Source organism: Crinia signifera, chromosome 1 (assembly GCF_055691185.1).
Source record: "Crinia signifera chromosome 1, ASM5569118v1, whole genome shotgun sequence".
Lineage (NCBI taxonomy): Eukaryota > Metazoa > Chordata > Amphibia > Anura > Myobatrachidae > Crinia > Crinia signifera.
In genome coordinates this window covers 12,069,433-12,085,501 of record NC_139217.1, presented here as the reverse complement: position 1 = coordinate 12,085,501, position 16,069 = coordinate 12,069,433, and the positions used below count along the sequence as shown (strand labels likewise).

General features: G+C 55.8%; 1 protein-coding gene across 1 annotated transcript in view; it reads right to left on the bottom strand.

Annotated features, from left to right (window-relative positions):
• The window catches only part of WDR54 (WD repeat domain 54), a 32,651-nt gene extending 19,232 nt beyond the window's left edge, over window positions 1–13,419 (bottom strand). Inside the window, exons 1-3 of the mRNA XM_083175521.1 lie at window positions 13,153–13,419; window positions 5,475–5,537; window positions 5,314–5,380 (exon numbers count right to left, since the gene is read on the bottom strand). Coding sequence (XP_083031647.1) covers window positions 5,314–5,380; window positions 5,475–5,537; window positions 13,153–13,377 — 355 coding nt within the window. The 5' untranslated portion in view covers window positions 13,378–13,419. The remainder of the gene's footprint in view (window positions 1–5,313; window positions 5,381–5,474; window positions 5,538–13,152) is intronic.
• Between the last annotated feature and the right edge of the window lie 2,650 nt (window positions 13,420–16,069).

Sequence of the window (16,069 nt, the reverse complement as noted above, 5' to 3'; positions counted from 1 at the left end):
ACATACAGCAGGGAGCTGTGAGCCACAGAGAGACCCTGCCACTGCGGGGTGACACATACAGCAGGGAGCTGTGAGCCACAGAAAGACCCTCCCACTGCGGGGTGACACATACAGCGGGGAGCTGTGAGCCACAGAGAGACCCTCCCACTGCAGGGTGACACATACAGAGAGGTGCTGTGAGACACAGAGAGACCCTCCCACTGCAGGGTGACACATACAGTGGGGAGCTGTGAGCCACAGAGAGACCCTCCCACTGCAGGGTGACACATACAGAGAGGTGCTGTGAGACACAGAGAGACCCTCCCACTGCGGGGTGACACATACAGCGGGGAGCTGTGAGCCACAGAGAGACCCTCCCAGGGTGACAGGAGGGGGCTATGTGATGTGTACATTCCCCTCCCACCATAGGGTGATAGGAGGGGCTATGTGATGGGTACACGCCCCTCCCACCATAGGGTGACAGGAGGGGGCTATGTGATGTGTACACTTCCCTCCCATCATAGGGTGACAGGCGGGAGCTATGTGATGTGTACATGCCCCTCCCGCCATAGGGTGGCAGGAGACAGCTATGTGATGGGTGATATAACGAGGATTTTGTACTTACTGTAAATCCTCGTTTTATCTTTCATCCACTAGGTGTCATAACAGTGGGGACGTCCCAGAGCCCCAACACGGGCGGGAAGGCGCTGAGGACCCCTAAGAACTGAACGACCAAACTGAGTAGCAGAGGTCACAAAAGTGTAAAATCTGGAGAAAAAGTCTGGCGCCCCGACCAAGTCGCGGCCCTACAGAGTTGTTGAATCTAGACCCCTTGGGTAGCAGCCCAAGAAAGACCGACTGAACCCGTGGAATGAGCCAAAATAGAGGAAGTGAAGGTTGAGCTGACGCCACATATGCCTGACGGATAGTAATCCTAATCCACATGGCCAAAGTTTGCTTCGAAGCTGGCCAACCACGTCTTACTGGATCATAAGTGACAAAAAGACAATCAGACTTTCTGATTGAGGCCGTCCTATCCACATAGATCCTCAGAGCTCTGACCACATCCAAGGAAGCATCGTCAGACTCCCCCGAAAAAGCCGGTACCACAATCGGCTGATTGAGATGAGTGGATACCACCTTTGGAAGGAAGGCGAGGCTGGTACGAAGTTCAGCACTGTCAGCGTGACAGATCAAGAACGGAGAACGACGAGAGAGCTCCCAGTTCCGACACTCGTCGTGCTGAAGCCAAGGCCAACAGTAGAGGACAGGCCGTCTTGGAGAAATAAGAGAAGTCTGGCTTTCTTAAATGAGGTAGTAGAGACTCCACGCCCCTCACACCAGGATATGTATGACCTCCACTCATCATGGTAGGAATCACTGCAGCTGGAATTCCTGCTCTTAGCCAGATGGACTTCTCAGCAGCCACGCCATCAAATGAAGCCATACTAAATCTGGGAAGACGAAGGGACCTTGAGTCAGGAGATCATCTTGCAGTGGTAGGGGCCACGGCTCGTCCACTAACAGGCTGGTGTACCAGGATCTGCGAGGCCAATCCGGAGCGATGAGTAGAACGGTTACCTTCTCCCTCTGTCTTTTTTGCAGTACTCGAGCTATCAATGGGAACGGAGGAAAGAGATATACAAACTGGAATGCCCAAGGTGCCAGCAGGGCATCCACCCCCGCTGCTGCAGGATCCCGGGTCCTTGCAAAGTAAAGCGGAAGCTGGCGATTGAGACGGGAGGCCATCAGGTCCACTTGAGGACGTCCCCAGCGATGTATCAATTCTGGAAGACCTGGCGGTGGAGACCCCATTCCCCCTGATGCACATCCTGCCGACTTCATGGCTGCGTAACTTCTTGTGCCTCCCTGTTTGTTGATATAAGCTACCGCCGTGGAGTTGTCTGACTGAGCCCCGATCGGTTTACCCTGTAACAGATGATGGGCCTGGCGTTGTGCATAATAAACAGCTTTGTGTTCCAGCACGTTTATAGATAAGAGAGCTTCCTGCTTGGTCCAAAGGACATGAAACTGATGGGTACTTATGTAATATCTGGGCTCCCGTTTTTCTTATGAGACCGCATCCCCTCGCGGGGCTCGCTGCGCTCACCACACTATTTAAAATCAACTCCATGCGTAGTTGGATAGTAGGGGTATGAAAAAATGGGGTGCATTTAACATGGGAGCCCAGATAATACATAAGTACCAACTGATGTTCCTGGGTGACCACACCCCAACCGCGGAGACTGGCATCCATGGTGAGGAGAGTCCAGTTCCATATTGCGAATCTCTTTCCTTTCCTGAGGTTTGTGGAATTGAGCCACCAAGATAGGGACAGACGTGCTTGAGCGGAGAGAGTCACCTTCTGATGTATGTGGAGGTGAGACCCCGTCCACTGCCTGAGAAGGATGAGTTGAAACGGACGTGATACGAACAGTCCGTATTGGACTGCCTCGAACAAGGCTACCATTTTCCCTAATAGCAAAAAAATGTACTGGCACTTTCCTGTGACGAAGAACCAACCGGACGAATTCCTGCAGAGAGACTATTTTCTCCTCCGGACGGAACACCCGTAACTGTAATGCGTCTAGAATTATCCCTAAAAATAGAAGCCTCTGAGACGGTTCTAGTTGTGATTTTTCTAAGTTTAGGATCCAGCTGTGATCCTTGAGGATTTTCTGAGTCAGAGAGAGGTAGTCTATGAGTGACTCCCATGAAGATCCCTTCAACAGGAGGTCACCTAGGTAAGGTATTACCGTTATGCCTCTTGATCGGAGAATCTCCATCACCACCGCCATCACTTTGGTGAAAACGCGAGGGGCTGATGAGAGGCCGAATGGTAAGGCCTGAAACTGCCAATGTTGGTCTAGGATTGCAAACCGTAGGTATGCCTGATGGGGAACCCATATGGGGACATGTAGATATGCGTCTCGGATATCCAGAGAGGCCATGAACTCCCCCTGTTCCAATCCCGCTATCACAGACTGAAGTGATTCCATTTTGAATTTTACTGGTCTGAGATTTGGGTTTAGATGTTTTAAGTTGAGAATAGGACGAACTGAGCCATCCGGCTTCGGAACCAGAAAAGGACTGGAGTAAAACCCTTGGGTTATCTCGTCCTCTGGAACTGGGATCACTACTCCTAATGTTTGCAATCTGGTAATGGCTGTCTTTAGGAGACGACCCTTTTCTGGCAAAACTGGGAAACCTGTTTTGCAAACATGTGTGGGGGTGTGTTTTGGAAAATCATCCTGTAACCTGAGGTTATGAGGTCCAGGACCCAAGCACAGGACTGCATCCACACAGCACTGTAAAGTAGTAAACGCGCCCCCACCCTGGGATTCCCCTCTTGGACGGGGGGATTGTCATGCCGAGGGCTTTGAGGCGGATTTGGTATACTGTTGGGTAGAGATAGCGCCTCTTCCTCTGCCACGGCCTCCTCTTTGAGAAAAGAAGCCTCCCCTGGAGCGGCCACGAAATCTATTTTGTGGACCAAAGGACCGACAGGAAGGTCCCTGTGCTGTCCTTCTTTGGACCGGAGGGGCTGCTGTGGGTAACAAAGGAGACTTACCGCCCGTGGCCTGGGAGATCCACTTATCCAGCTCTGCTCTCTCAAGAAAGGTAGAGCTTCAACTGCCCGTCAGCCTGCCATTACCGAAGCCACAATGCTCTGCGTGCTGAAATAGAAAGAGCCGAGGTGCGGCCCGCCACCAAACAGATGTCGGCAGATGCTTCAACTAAATATGTAGAAGCTTCCCTTCTGTGTTCCGCCCACTGTATCAAGGTGTCAGTGTCTGGATTATTTTGTAGGTTTTCTACCATCTGGGAAGACTCCCATGGCCTTATTTACCCAGCAACCGACCTGGGCCGGGCGCTGGATAACTCCAGCCGCAGTCAAAATGGACTTTAAAGTAAGCTCTAGCTTATGGTCCGAGGCATCCTTAAGAGAAGATGCCCCTGGGACTGGCAGCACTGTCTTTGACAGGCGAGTGACCGAAGGGTCCACTATAGGTGGAGCCTCCACCCTCTTCCTGCCCTCAGCAGGTCACGGGTAATTAATGAAGAATTTTCTGGGTATTATTTATCAGGACGGCTCCAAGCATGTAAAACATGGTCGTCCAATTCCTCTGAAGCAGGGAAAGTGGACGTTTGCTTTTATACCAAAAAAGGAAGGGCGAACGGGGACTTCCCCTTCATCAACCTTAAGGGCCATTTTGACCATATCAATAAGGTCCTCTAATCCTTGTCTAACAGGTTCCGGGTATGGGGCACCCATGACTAGTGGTTCCTCAGCCTCCTGGAACACTCACTCCCCTTCTTCCAGATCAGGCATGTCGTCTGAATCAGAATCAATTCAATGAGGGAAATGCCTCTTTCTTTGTAAGAGAGGATGCGGAACTGTGGAAGGCTGTTGAGGTGCCGGAGCAGTTGTAGGAGACAGGGCCTTAGTCAAACCCTCCACAGCAGTGGCTAAGCTGACCTGCTGTGACCTAGCGGTCTCTCTGTCCTTTTGTGAAGCAGAGAGCTCAGAAGATAACCTGGACATTATGTCCGTGAGTTGTGAGACCCATGCAGGGGTATCCCCCAGGGAGAGGAAGAGGGGCCTCAGCAGACTGTTACACTTTTTGCAGACCACCTTTTTGGTTTTGCCCCCTGCCATACCGTGTTCCCACACAAGATAAACACTCCACTAATATGCAATTAGTGATAGAAAAAGGAAAGGGGTGAGAAACACTGACAGGGAGAGATACAGATGGAGCCGCCTCTTCATTGCAGGGGCCCCTGCCAGGGTCCCCACAGCCTCCCGTTACAATAGCGCCAGTTTTAGTTATATAAAACCTCTGCTACCACCGCCATTTTCGTTTCCTGGCCCACTCCGCTACTCCGCGGGGACAGGGAGTACTCACAATGCTGCAGGCTGCCGGATGGCTCTGCGGCTGGGGGAGGGTTGCGCCGCCGCCGCTATGCAGTGACGTCGATTTCTCACAGAGACCGGTGTTCCTTCAGCCAGGGACCTGCGCAATGCACGTAGCTGCGGTCCGGTCCTCACGGCAGTGCCCACCTAGCAGGCAGGTAGTGCAGCTTCTACCTGCCTGTTCCTCAATGCTTGTATTCCCTATACTAAAGACATTTGCCCGGGAGCCAGGCGGTGTGTGCCCAGCTCCCTCCGGGCACGATCTAGGGCTGCCAGAGAGGGGTGGGGGGGGGGGGGGGGACACGAGTTGGCCACACTGATTTACATTCAAGCTCCCTATAGTCGCCCTTCTATTCCCCACTGTTAAGCTCCAGTGACACCTAGTGGATGAAAGAGAAATATTACGGTCAGCGACTTACCCTGTGGGGTCTCCAGTGCATCCAGAGCATGCCAGTATACCATTATAGAGCCGTCAGACTCGTACATCTACACAAAGACACAACAGGAGGATACATGTGACGTCTGTGGTATGACGATGTATGGAGACCTCGTCCACAGTATATGAGCCCATTATCTGTACCTGAATCCCTTTCTGTGATGTGAGTACCAGCAGCACCCGGGAAGGCAGAACGCACCAGGAGGACTAAAATGGGAGACAGATAGAGAGGTGCAGTACCTATATCTGACCAATAGGCGGAAACATACATGATATATACAAGGGACAGTACTTATCTAACCACTAGGAGGGTAAGCAGTACCTATGTCTGACCAATAGGAGGGTAAGCATTACCTGTGTCTGACCACTAGGAGGGTAAGCATTACCTATACCTGACCACTAGGAGGGTGAGCATTACCTATGTCTGACCAATAGGAGGGTAAGCATTACCTGTGTCTGACCACTAGGAGGGTAAGCATTACCTATACCTGACCACTAGGAGGGTGAGCATTACCTATACCTGACCACTAGGAGGGTAAGCATTACCTATACCTGACCACTAGGAGGGTAAGCATTACCTATACCTGACCACTAGGAGGGTAAGCATTACCTATACCTGACCACTAGGAGGGTGAGCATTACCTGTGTCTGACCACTAGGAGGGTGAGCATTACCTATAAATGACCACTAGGAGGGTGAGCATTACCTATACCTGACCACTAGGAGGGTAAGCATTACCTATACCTGACCACTAGGAGGGTGAGCATTACCTATACCTGACCACTAGGAGGGTGAGCATTACCTATACCTGACCACTAGGAGGGTAAGCATTACCTATCCCTGACCACTAGGAGGGTGAGCATTACCTATCCCTGACCACTAGGAGGGTAAGCATTACCTATACCTGACCACTAGGAGGGTGAGCATTATCTATACCTGACCACTAGTAGGGTAAGCATTACCTATACCTGACCAATAGGAGGGTAAGCATTACCTATACCTGACCACTAGGAGGGTGAGCATTACCTATACCTGACCACTAGGAGGGTAAGCATTACCTATCCCTGACCACTAGGAGGGTGAGCATTACCTATACCTGACCACTAGGAGGGTGAGCATTAACTATACCTGACCACTAGGAGGGTGAGCATTACCTGTACCTGACCACTAGGAGGGTAAGCATTACCTGTACCTGACCACTAGGAGGGTAAGCATTACCTATACCTGACCACTAGGAGGGTGAGCATTAACTATACCTGACCACTAGGAGGGTAAGCATTACCTGTACCTGACCACTAGGAGGGTGAGCATTACCTGTACCTGACCACTAGGAGGGTAAGCATTACCTGTGTCTGACCACTAGGAGGGTGAGCATTACCTATCCCTGACCACTAGGAGGGTGAGCATTACCTATCCCTGACCACTAGGAGGGTAAGCATTACCTATACCTAACCACTAGGAGGGTAAGCATTACCTATACCTGACCACTAGGAGGGTAAGCATTACATGTACCTGACCACTAGGAGGGTGAGCATTACCTATACCTGACCACTAGGAGGGTAAGCATTACCTACACCTGACCACTAGGAGGGTAAGCATTACCTATCCCTGACCACTAGGAGGGTAAGCATTACCTATACCTGACCACTAGGAGGGTAAGCATTACCTATACCTGACCACTAGGAGGGTAAGCATTACCTATACCTGACCACTAGGAGGCTAAGCATTACCTATCCCTGACCACTAGGAGGGTGAGCATTACCTGTACCTGACCACTAGGAGGGTGAGCATTACCTATACCTGACCACTAGGAGGGTGAGCATTACCTGTACCTGACCACTAGGAGGGTAAGCGTTACCTATACCTGACCACTAGGAGGGTAAGCATTACCTATACCTGACCACTAGGAGGGTGAGCATTACCTGTACCTGACCACTAGGAGGGTAAGCATTATCTGTACCTGACCACTAGGAGGGTAAGCATTACCTGTACCTGACCACTAGGAGGGTGAGCATTACCTGTGTCTGACCACTAGGAGGGTGAGCATTACCTGTACCTGACCACTAGGAGGGTAAGCATTACCTATACCTGACCACTAGGAGGGTAAGCATTACCTGTACCTGACCACTAGGAGGGTGAGCATTACCTGTACCTGACCACTAGGAGGGTAAGCATTACCTGTACCTGACCACTAGGAGGGTGAGCATTAACCTGTACCTGACCACTAGGAGGGTGAGCATTACCTATCCCTGACCACTAGGAGGGTAAGCATTACCTGTACCTGACCACTAGGAGGGTAAGCATTACCTATCCCTGACCACTAGGAGGGTAAGCATTACCTATACCTGACCACTAGGAGGGTAAGCATTACCTATCCCTGACCACTAGGAGGGTGAGCATTACCTATACCTGACCACTAGGAGGGTAAGCATTACCTGTACCTGACCACTAGGAGGGTAAGCATTACCTGTACCTGACCACTAGGAGGGTAAGCATTACCTATACCTGACCACTAGGAGGGTGAGCATTACCTATACCTGACCACTAGGAGGGTGAGCATTACCTGTACCTGACCACTAGGAGGGTGAGCATTACCTATACCTGACCACTAGGAGGGTAAGCATTACCTATACCTGACCACTAGGAGGGTAAGCATTACCTACACCTGACCACTAGGAGGGTAAGCATTACCTATCCCTGACCACTAGGAGGGTAAGCATTACCTATCCCTGACCACTAGGAGGGTAAGCATTACCTATCCCTGACCACTAGGAGGGTAAGCATTACCTATACCTGACCACTAGGAGGGTAAGCATTACCTATCCCTGACCACTAGGAGGGTGAGCATTACCTACACCTGACCACTAGGAGGGTAAGCATTACCTGTACCTGACCACTAGGAGGGTAAGCATTACCTATCCCTGACCACTAGGAGGGTAAGCATTACCTGTACCTGACCACTAGGAGGGTGAGCATTACCTGTACCTGACCACTAGGAGGGTGAGCATTACCTGTACCTGACCACTAGGAGGGTAAGCATTACCTGTACCTGACCACTAGGAGGGTGAGCATTACCTGTACCTGACCACTAGGAGGGTGAGCATTACCTGTACCTGACCACTAGGAGGGTGAGCATTACCTATACCTGACCACTAGGAGGGTAAGCATTACCTATACCTGACCACTAGGAGGATGAGCATTACCTATACCTGACCACTAGGAGGGTAAGCATTACCTATCCCTGACCACTAGGAGGGTAAGCATTACCTATACCTGACCACTAGGAGGGTAAGCATTACCTATCCCTGACCACTAGGAGGGTAAGCATGATCTATACCTGACCACTAGGAGGGTAAGCATTACCTGTACCTGACCACTAGGAGGGTAAGCATGATCTATACCTGACCCTGGGGGGGGGGGGGGGGGGGGGGTAGTCTGTGGTATGCAGACGGATGGGGACTGACTTGGGTGATGGGGGGGGGGGGGGGGGGTGAGCTTAGTATGGGGTATGCAAATGGGTGGTGGCTGACCTGAGAGATGAACTTGGTCTGTGGTATGCAGACGTGGGGGCTGACCTGGGTGATGGGGGGTGAGGATAGTCTGGGGTACGTAGATGGGTGGGGGGTGATGGGGGATGAGCTTAGTCTGGGGTACGCAGATTGATGGGGGCTGACCTGCGTGATGGGGGTAAGGATAGTCTGGGGTACGCAGATGGGTGGGGGCTGACCTGGGTAATGAGAGATGAACTAATGCTGGGTACACACCAGGACGACTAGGGCCCGATCCCATCAATCTAGATCCAATTCCGACCAATTGGATGTAGATTGTGTGCTGATTGGACCCTTTTCTGTCCTGGTGTGGACCGATACCGATCCGATGCGCCGCCCCGCGGGTCGGTCGGTCGTTATTGAGATCCTACCTGCTGCAGGTAGGATCTCAATGACGACCATACAGCCGGGTGCGGGTCGGCATCGGATCGGACCCGCTCACGGTGCACATCGTGAGCGGGTCGTGCCCCCCGCGTCATCGTGAGCGGGTCGGACGAGACACTGACGACCCGCTCACGATGTGCATCGTGAGCGGGTCGTCCTTGTGTCTACCCCACATTAGTCTGTGGTAAGCAGACGTGGGGGGCTGACCTGGGTGATGGGGGGTGAGGATAGTCTGGGATACGCAGATGGGTGGGGGTGATGGGGGATGAGCTAAGTCTGGGGTACGCAGACGGATGGGGCTGACATGGGTAATGGGGGGTGAGGATAGTCTGGGGTACGCAGACCTGAGTGATGGGGACAGGCTTAGTCTGGGGTACGCAGAGGGATGGGGGGCTGACCTGGGTAATGGGGGACAGGCTTAGTCTGGGGTACGCAGAGGGATGGGGGGCTGACCTGGGTAATGGGGGACAGGCTTAGTCTGGGGTACGCAGAGGGATGGGGGGCTGACCTGGGTAATGGGGGACAGGCTTAGTCTGGGGTACGCAGACGGGTGGGGGGCTGACCTGGGTAATGGGGGACAGGCTTAGTCTGGGGTACGCAGAGGGATGGGGGGCTGACCTGGGTAATGGGGGACAGGCTTAGTCTGGGGTACGCAGACGGGTGGGGGGCTGACTTGGGTAATGGGGGAGAGGCTTAGTCTGGGGTAAGCAGACGGGTGGGGGGCTGACCTGGGTAATGGGGGACAGGCTTAGTCTGGGGTACGCAGACGGGTGTGGGCTGACCTGGGTAATGGGGGCAAGGCTTAGTCTGGGGTACGCAGACGGGTGGGGGCTGACCTGGGTAAAGGGGGAAAGGCTTAGTCTGGGGTACGCAGAGGGATGGGGGGCTGACCTGGGTAATGGGGGAAAGGCTTAGTCTGGGGTACGCAGACGGGTGGGGGGGCTGACCTGGGTAATGGGGGAAAGGCTTAGTCTGGGATACGCAGATGGGTGGGGGTGATGGGGGGGATGAGCTAAGACTGGGGTACGCAGACGAATGGGGCTGACATGGGTGATGGAGGGTGAGTATAGTCTGGGGTACGCAGACCTGAGTGATGGGGACAAGCTTAGTCTAGGGTACGCAAAGGGATGGGGGGGCTGACCTGGGTAATGGGGGACAGGCTTAGTCTGGGGTACGCAGAGGGATGGGGGGCTGACCTGGGTAATGGGGGACAGGCTTAGTCTGGGGTACGCAGAGGGATGGGGGGCTGACCTGGGTAATGGGGGACAGGCTTAGTCTGGGGTACGCAGAGGGATGGGGGGCTGACCTGGGTAATGGGGGACAGGCTTAGTCTGGGGTACGCAGACGGGTGGGGGGCTGACCTGGGTAATGGGGGACAGGCTTAGTCTGGGGTACGCAGACGGGTGGGGGCTGACCTGGGTAATGGGGGAAAGGCTTAGTCTGGGGTACGCAGACGGGTGGGGGCTGACCTGGGTAATGGGGGAAAAGCTTAGTCTGGGGTACGCAGAGGGATGGGGGGGCTGACCTGGGTAATGGGGGAAAGGCTTAGTCTGGGGTATGCAGACGGGTGGGGGCTGACCTGGGTAATGGGGGAAAGGCTTAGTCTGGGGTACGCAGAGGGATGGGGGGCTGACCTGGGTAATGGGGGAAAGGCTTAGTCTGGGGTACGCAGATGGGTGGGGGGCTGACCTGGGTGATGAGGGACAGGCTTAGTCTGGGGTACGCAGATGAGTGGAGGCTGACCCAGGTGATGGGGGAAAGGCTTAGTCTGGGGTACGCAGACGGGTGGGGGCTGACCCGGGTAATGAGAGACAGGCTTAGTCTGGGGTACGCAGACGGGTGGGGGGCTGACCTGGGTAATGGGGGACAGGCTTAGTCTGGGGTACGCAGACGGGTGTGGGCTGACCTGGGTAATGGGGAACGGGCTTAGTCTGGGGTACGCAGATGGGTGGGGGGCAGGCTTAGTCTGGGGTACGCAGACGGGTGGGGGCTGACCTGGGTAATAGGGGAAAGGCTTAGTGTGGGGTACGCAGAGGGATGGGGGGCTGACCTGGGTAATGGGGGACAGGCTTAGTCTGGGGTACGCAAAGGGATGGGGGGGCTGACCTGGGTAATGGGGGACAGGCTTAGTCTGGGGTACGCAGAGGGATGGGGGGCTGACCTGGGTAATGGGGGACAGGCTTAGTCTGGGGTACGCAGAGGGATGGGGGGCTGACCTGGGTAATGGGGGACAGGCTTAGTCTGGGGTACGCAGAGGGATGGGGGGCTGACCTGGGTAATGGGGGACAGGCTTAGTCTGGGGTACGCAGACGGGTGGGGGGCTGACCTGGGTAATGGGGGACAGGCTTAGTCTGGGGTACGCAGACGGGTGGGGGCTGACCTGGGTAATGGGGGAAAGGCTTAGTCTGGGGTACGCAGACGGGTGGGGGCTGACCTGGGTAATGGGGAAAAGCTTAGTCTGGGGTACGCAGAGGGATGGGGGGCTGACCTGGGTAATGGGGGAAAGGCTTAGTCTGGGGTATGCAGACGGGTGGGGGCTGACCTGGGTAATGGGGGAAAGGCTTAGTCTGGGGTACGCAGAGGGATGGGGGGCTGACCTGGGTAATGGGGGAAAGGCTTAGTCTGGGGTACGCAGATGGGTGGGGGGCTGACCTGGGTGATGAGGGACAGGCTTAGTCTGGGGTACGCAGATGAGTGGAGGCTGACCCAGGTGATGGGGGAAAGGCTTAGTCTGGGGTACGCAGACGGGTGGGGGCTGACCCGGGTAATGAGAGACAGGCTTAGTCTGGGGTACGCAGACGGGTGGGGGGCTGACCTGGGTAATGGGGGACAGGCTTAGTCTGGGGTACGCAGACGGGTGTGGGCTGACCTGGGTAATGGGGAACGGGCTTAGTCTGGGGTACGCAGATGGGTGGGGGGCAGGCTTAGTCTGGGGTACGCAGACGGGTGGGGGCTGACCTGGGTAATAGGGGAAAGGCTTAGTGTGGGGTACGCAGAGGGATGGGGGCTGACCTGGGTAATGGGGGAAAGGCTTAGTCTGGGGTACGCAGACGGGTGGGGGGCTGACCTGGGTAATGGGGGAAAGGCTTAGTCTGGGATACGCAGATGGGTGGGGGGCTGACCTGGGTAATGGGGGACAGGCTTAGTCTGGGGTACGCAGAGGGATGGGGGCTGACCTGGGTAATGGGGGACAGGCTTAGTCTGGGGTACGCAGAGGGATGGGGGGCTGACCTGGGTAATGGTGGACAGGCTTAGTCTGGGGTACGCAGAGGGATTGGGGGCTGACCTGGGTAATGGGGGACAGGCTTAGTCTGGGGTACGCAGACGGGTGGGGGCTGACCTGGGTAATGGGGGAAAGGCTTAGTCTGGGGTACGCAGACGGGTGGGGGCTGACCTGGGTAATGGGTGAAAGGCTTAGTCTGGGGTACGCAGAGGGATGGGGGGCTGACCTGGGTAATGGGGGACAGGCTTAGTCTGGGGGTACTCAGACTGGTGGGGGCTGACCGGGTGTAATGGGGGAAAGGCTTAGTCTGGGGTACGCAGAGGGATGGGGGGCTGACCTGGGTAATGGGGGACAGGCTTAGTCTGGGGTACGCAGACGGGTGGGGGCTGACCTGGGTAATGGGGGAAAGGCTTAGTCTGGGGTACGCAGACGGGTGGGGGCTGACCTGGGTAATGGGTGAAAGGCTTAGTCTGGGGTACGCAGAGGGATGGGGGGCTGACCTGGGTAATGGGGGACAGGCTTAGTCTGGGGGTACTCAGACTGGTGGGGGCTGACCGGGTGTAATGGGGGAAAGGCTTAGTCTGGGGTACGCAGAGGGATGGGGGGGCTGACCTGGTGTAATGGGGGAAAGGCTTAGTCTGGGTTACGCAGATGGGTGGGGGCTGACCTGGGTGATGAGGGACGAGCTGAGGGCCACACTTTCCTCCTTGGATTGCAGCTGACGGTGGGAGAAGTTGAGGCCGTCGGCAGAGGCGCTGACCATGTTGACTGTGTTGCCATGGACAACTGTAAAGTAGGTGAGACTCTTGTTGCCAATTGGTAATACGCTGAGGTTATTGTACAGGGCGGAGGCGCTGCTCTTCATCTGTATGCTCTTATCCTTGCGGTACATGGCGGAGGCCTCTGCAAACCAAAGGACAGTTATCCACTGCAGGCCCATCCCATACCCACCACCGGGCCCATCCCATACCCACCACCGGGCCCATCCAATACCCACCACCGGGCCCATCCCATACCCACCACCGGGCCCATCCCATACCCATCACCGGGCCCATCCCATCCCCATCACCGGGCCCATCCCATCCCCACCACCGGGCCCATCCCATCCCCACCACCGGGCCCATCCCATCCCATCCCCACCACCGGGCCCATCCCATCCCCACCACCGGGCCCATCCCATCCCATCCCCACCACCGGGCCCATCCCATCCCCACCACCGGGCCCATCCCATACCCACCACCGGGCCCATCCCATACCCACCACCGGGCCCATCCCATACCCATCACCGGGCCCATCCCATACCCACCACCGGGCCCATCCCATACCCACCACCGGGCCCATCCCATCCCCACCACCGGGCCCATCCCATACCCACCACCGGGACCATCCCATACCCACCACCGGGACCATCCCATCCCCACCACCGGGCCCATCCCATCCCCATCACCGGGCCCATCCCATACCCACCACCGGGCCCATCCCATACCCACCACCGGGCCCATCCCATCCCCACCACCGGGCCCATCCCATACCCACCACCGGGCCCATCCCATACCCACCACCGGGCCCATCCCATACCCATCACCGGGCCCATCCCATCCCCACCACCAGGCCCATCATATCTCCACCACCAGGCCCATCATATCTCCACCACCATACCCATCACATCTCCACCACCATGCCCATCCCATCCCCACCACCGGGCCCATCCCATACCCACCACCGGGCCCATCCCATACCCACCACCGGGCCCATCCCATACCCACCACCGGGCCCATCCCATACCCATCACCAGGCCCATCCCATCCCCAGGCCCAACACACAACATGTACAGGCCAATTACACCTCGGTATAGGGTGAAGGAGTGGTGTATGGGGGCAGATCTCGGTACAGGGGGAAGGAGTGGTGTATGGGGGCAGATCTCGGTATAGGGGGTAGGAGTGGTGTATGGGGGCAGATCTCGGTACAGGGGGAAGGAGTGGTGTATGGGGGCAGATCTCGGTATAGGGGGAAGGAGTGGTGTATGGGGGCAGATCTCGGTATAGGGGAAAGGAGTGGTGTATGGGGCCAGATCCCTGTATAGGGGATAGGAGTGGTGTATGGGGCCAGATCCCTGTATAGGGGATAGGAGTGGTGTATGGGGGGCAGATCTCCGTATAGGGGGAAGGAGCGGTGTATGGGGGCATATCTCGGTACAGGGGAAGGAGCGGTGTATGGGGGCAGATCTTGGTACAGGGGAAGGAGCGGTGTATGGGGGCAAATCTTGGTATAGGGGTAGGAGTGGGGGAAGGAGTGGTGTAAGTGGGCAGATCTCGGTATGAGGGATAGGAGTGGTGTATGGGGGACAGATCTCGGTACAGGGGGTAGGAGTAGTGTATTGGGGGGCAGATCTCGTACAGGGGGAAGGAGTTGTGTATGGGGGGCAGATCTCGTACAGGGGGAAGGAGTGGTGTATGGGGGCAGATCTTGGTACAGGGGGAAGGATGGGTGTATGTGGGCAGATTTCGGTACAGGGGGTAGGAGTGGTATATGGGGGGGAAGATCATGTACAGGGGGAAGGAGTGGTGTATGGCGGCAGATCTCGGTACAGGGGGAAGGAGTGGTGTATGGGGGCAGATCTCGGTATAGGGGGAAGGAGAGGTGTATGGGGGGCAGATCTCAGTATAGGGGGTAGGAGGGGTGTGTTGGGGGCAGTTCTCGGTATAGGGGGTAGAAGTGGTATATGGGGGCAGATCTCGGTATAGGGGGTAGGAGTGGTGTATGGGGGCAGATCACGATACAGGGGGTAGGAGTGGTGTATTAGGGGCAGATCTCGATATAAGGGGAAGGAGGGGTGTATGGAGGCAGATCTCGGTACAGGGGGTAGGAGGGGCGTATTGGAGGCAGATCTCGGTATAGGGGGTAGGAGGGGTGTATGGAGGCAGATCTCGGTATAGGGGGGTAGGAGTGGTGTATGGGGGCAGATCTCAGTAAAGGGGGTAGGAGAGGTGTATGGGGGGCAGATCTCAGTATAGGGGGTAGGAGGGGTGTATGGGGGGGCAGATCTCAGTATAGGGGGTAGGAGGGGTGTATGGGGGGGCAGATCTCAGTATAGGGGGTAGGAGGGGTGTATTAGGGGCAGATCTCGGTACAGGGGGTAGGAGGGGTGTATTAGGGGCAGATCTCAGTATAGGGGGTAGGAGAGGTGTATGGGGGGGGCAGATCTCAGTATAGGGGGTAGGAGGGGTGTATTAGGGGCAGATCTCGGTACAGGGGGTAGGAGGGGTGTATTAGGGGCAGATCTCGGTACAGGGGATAGAAGCGGTGTATGTGGGGGCAGATCTCAGTATAGGGGGTAGGAGTGGTGTATTAGGGGCAGATCTCGGTACAGGGGGTAGGAGGGGTGTATTAGGGGCAGATCTCAGTACAGGGGATAGGAGCGGTGTATGGGGGGCAGATCTTGGTATAGGGGAAGGAGTGGTGTATGGGGGGCAGATTTCGGTATAGGGGTTAAGGAGAAGTGTATGGGGGGGGGCAGATCTTGGTATAGGGGGAAGGAGGGGTGTATTAGGGCCAGATCTCGGTACAGGGGGTAGGAGTGGTGT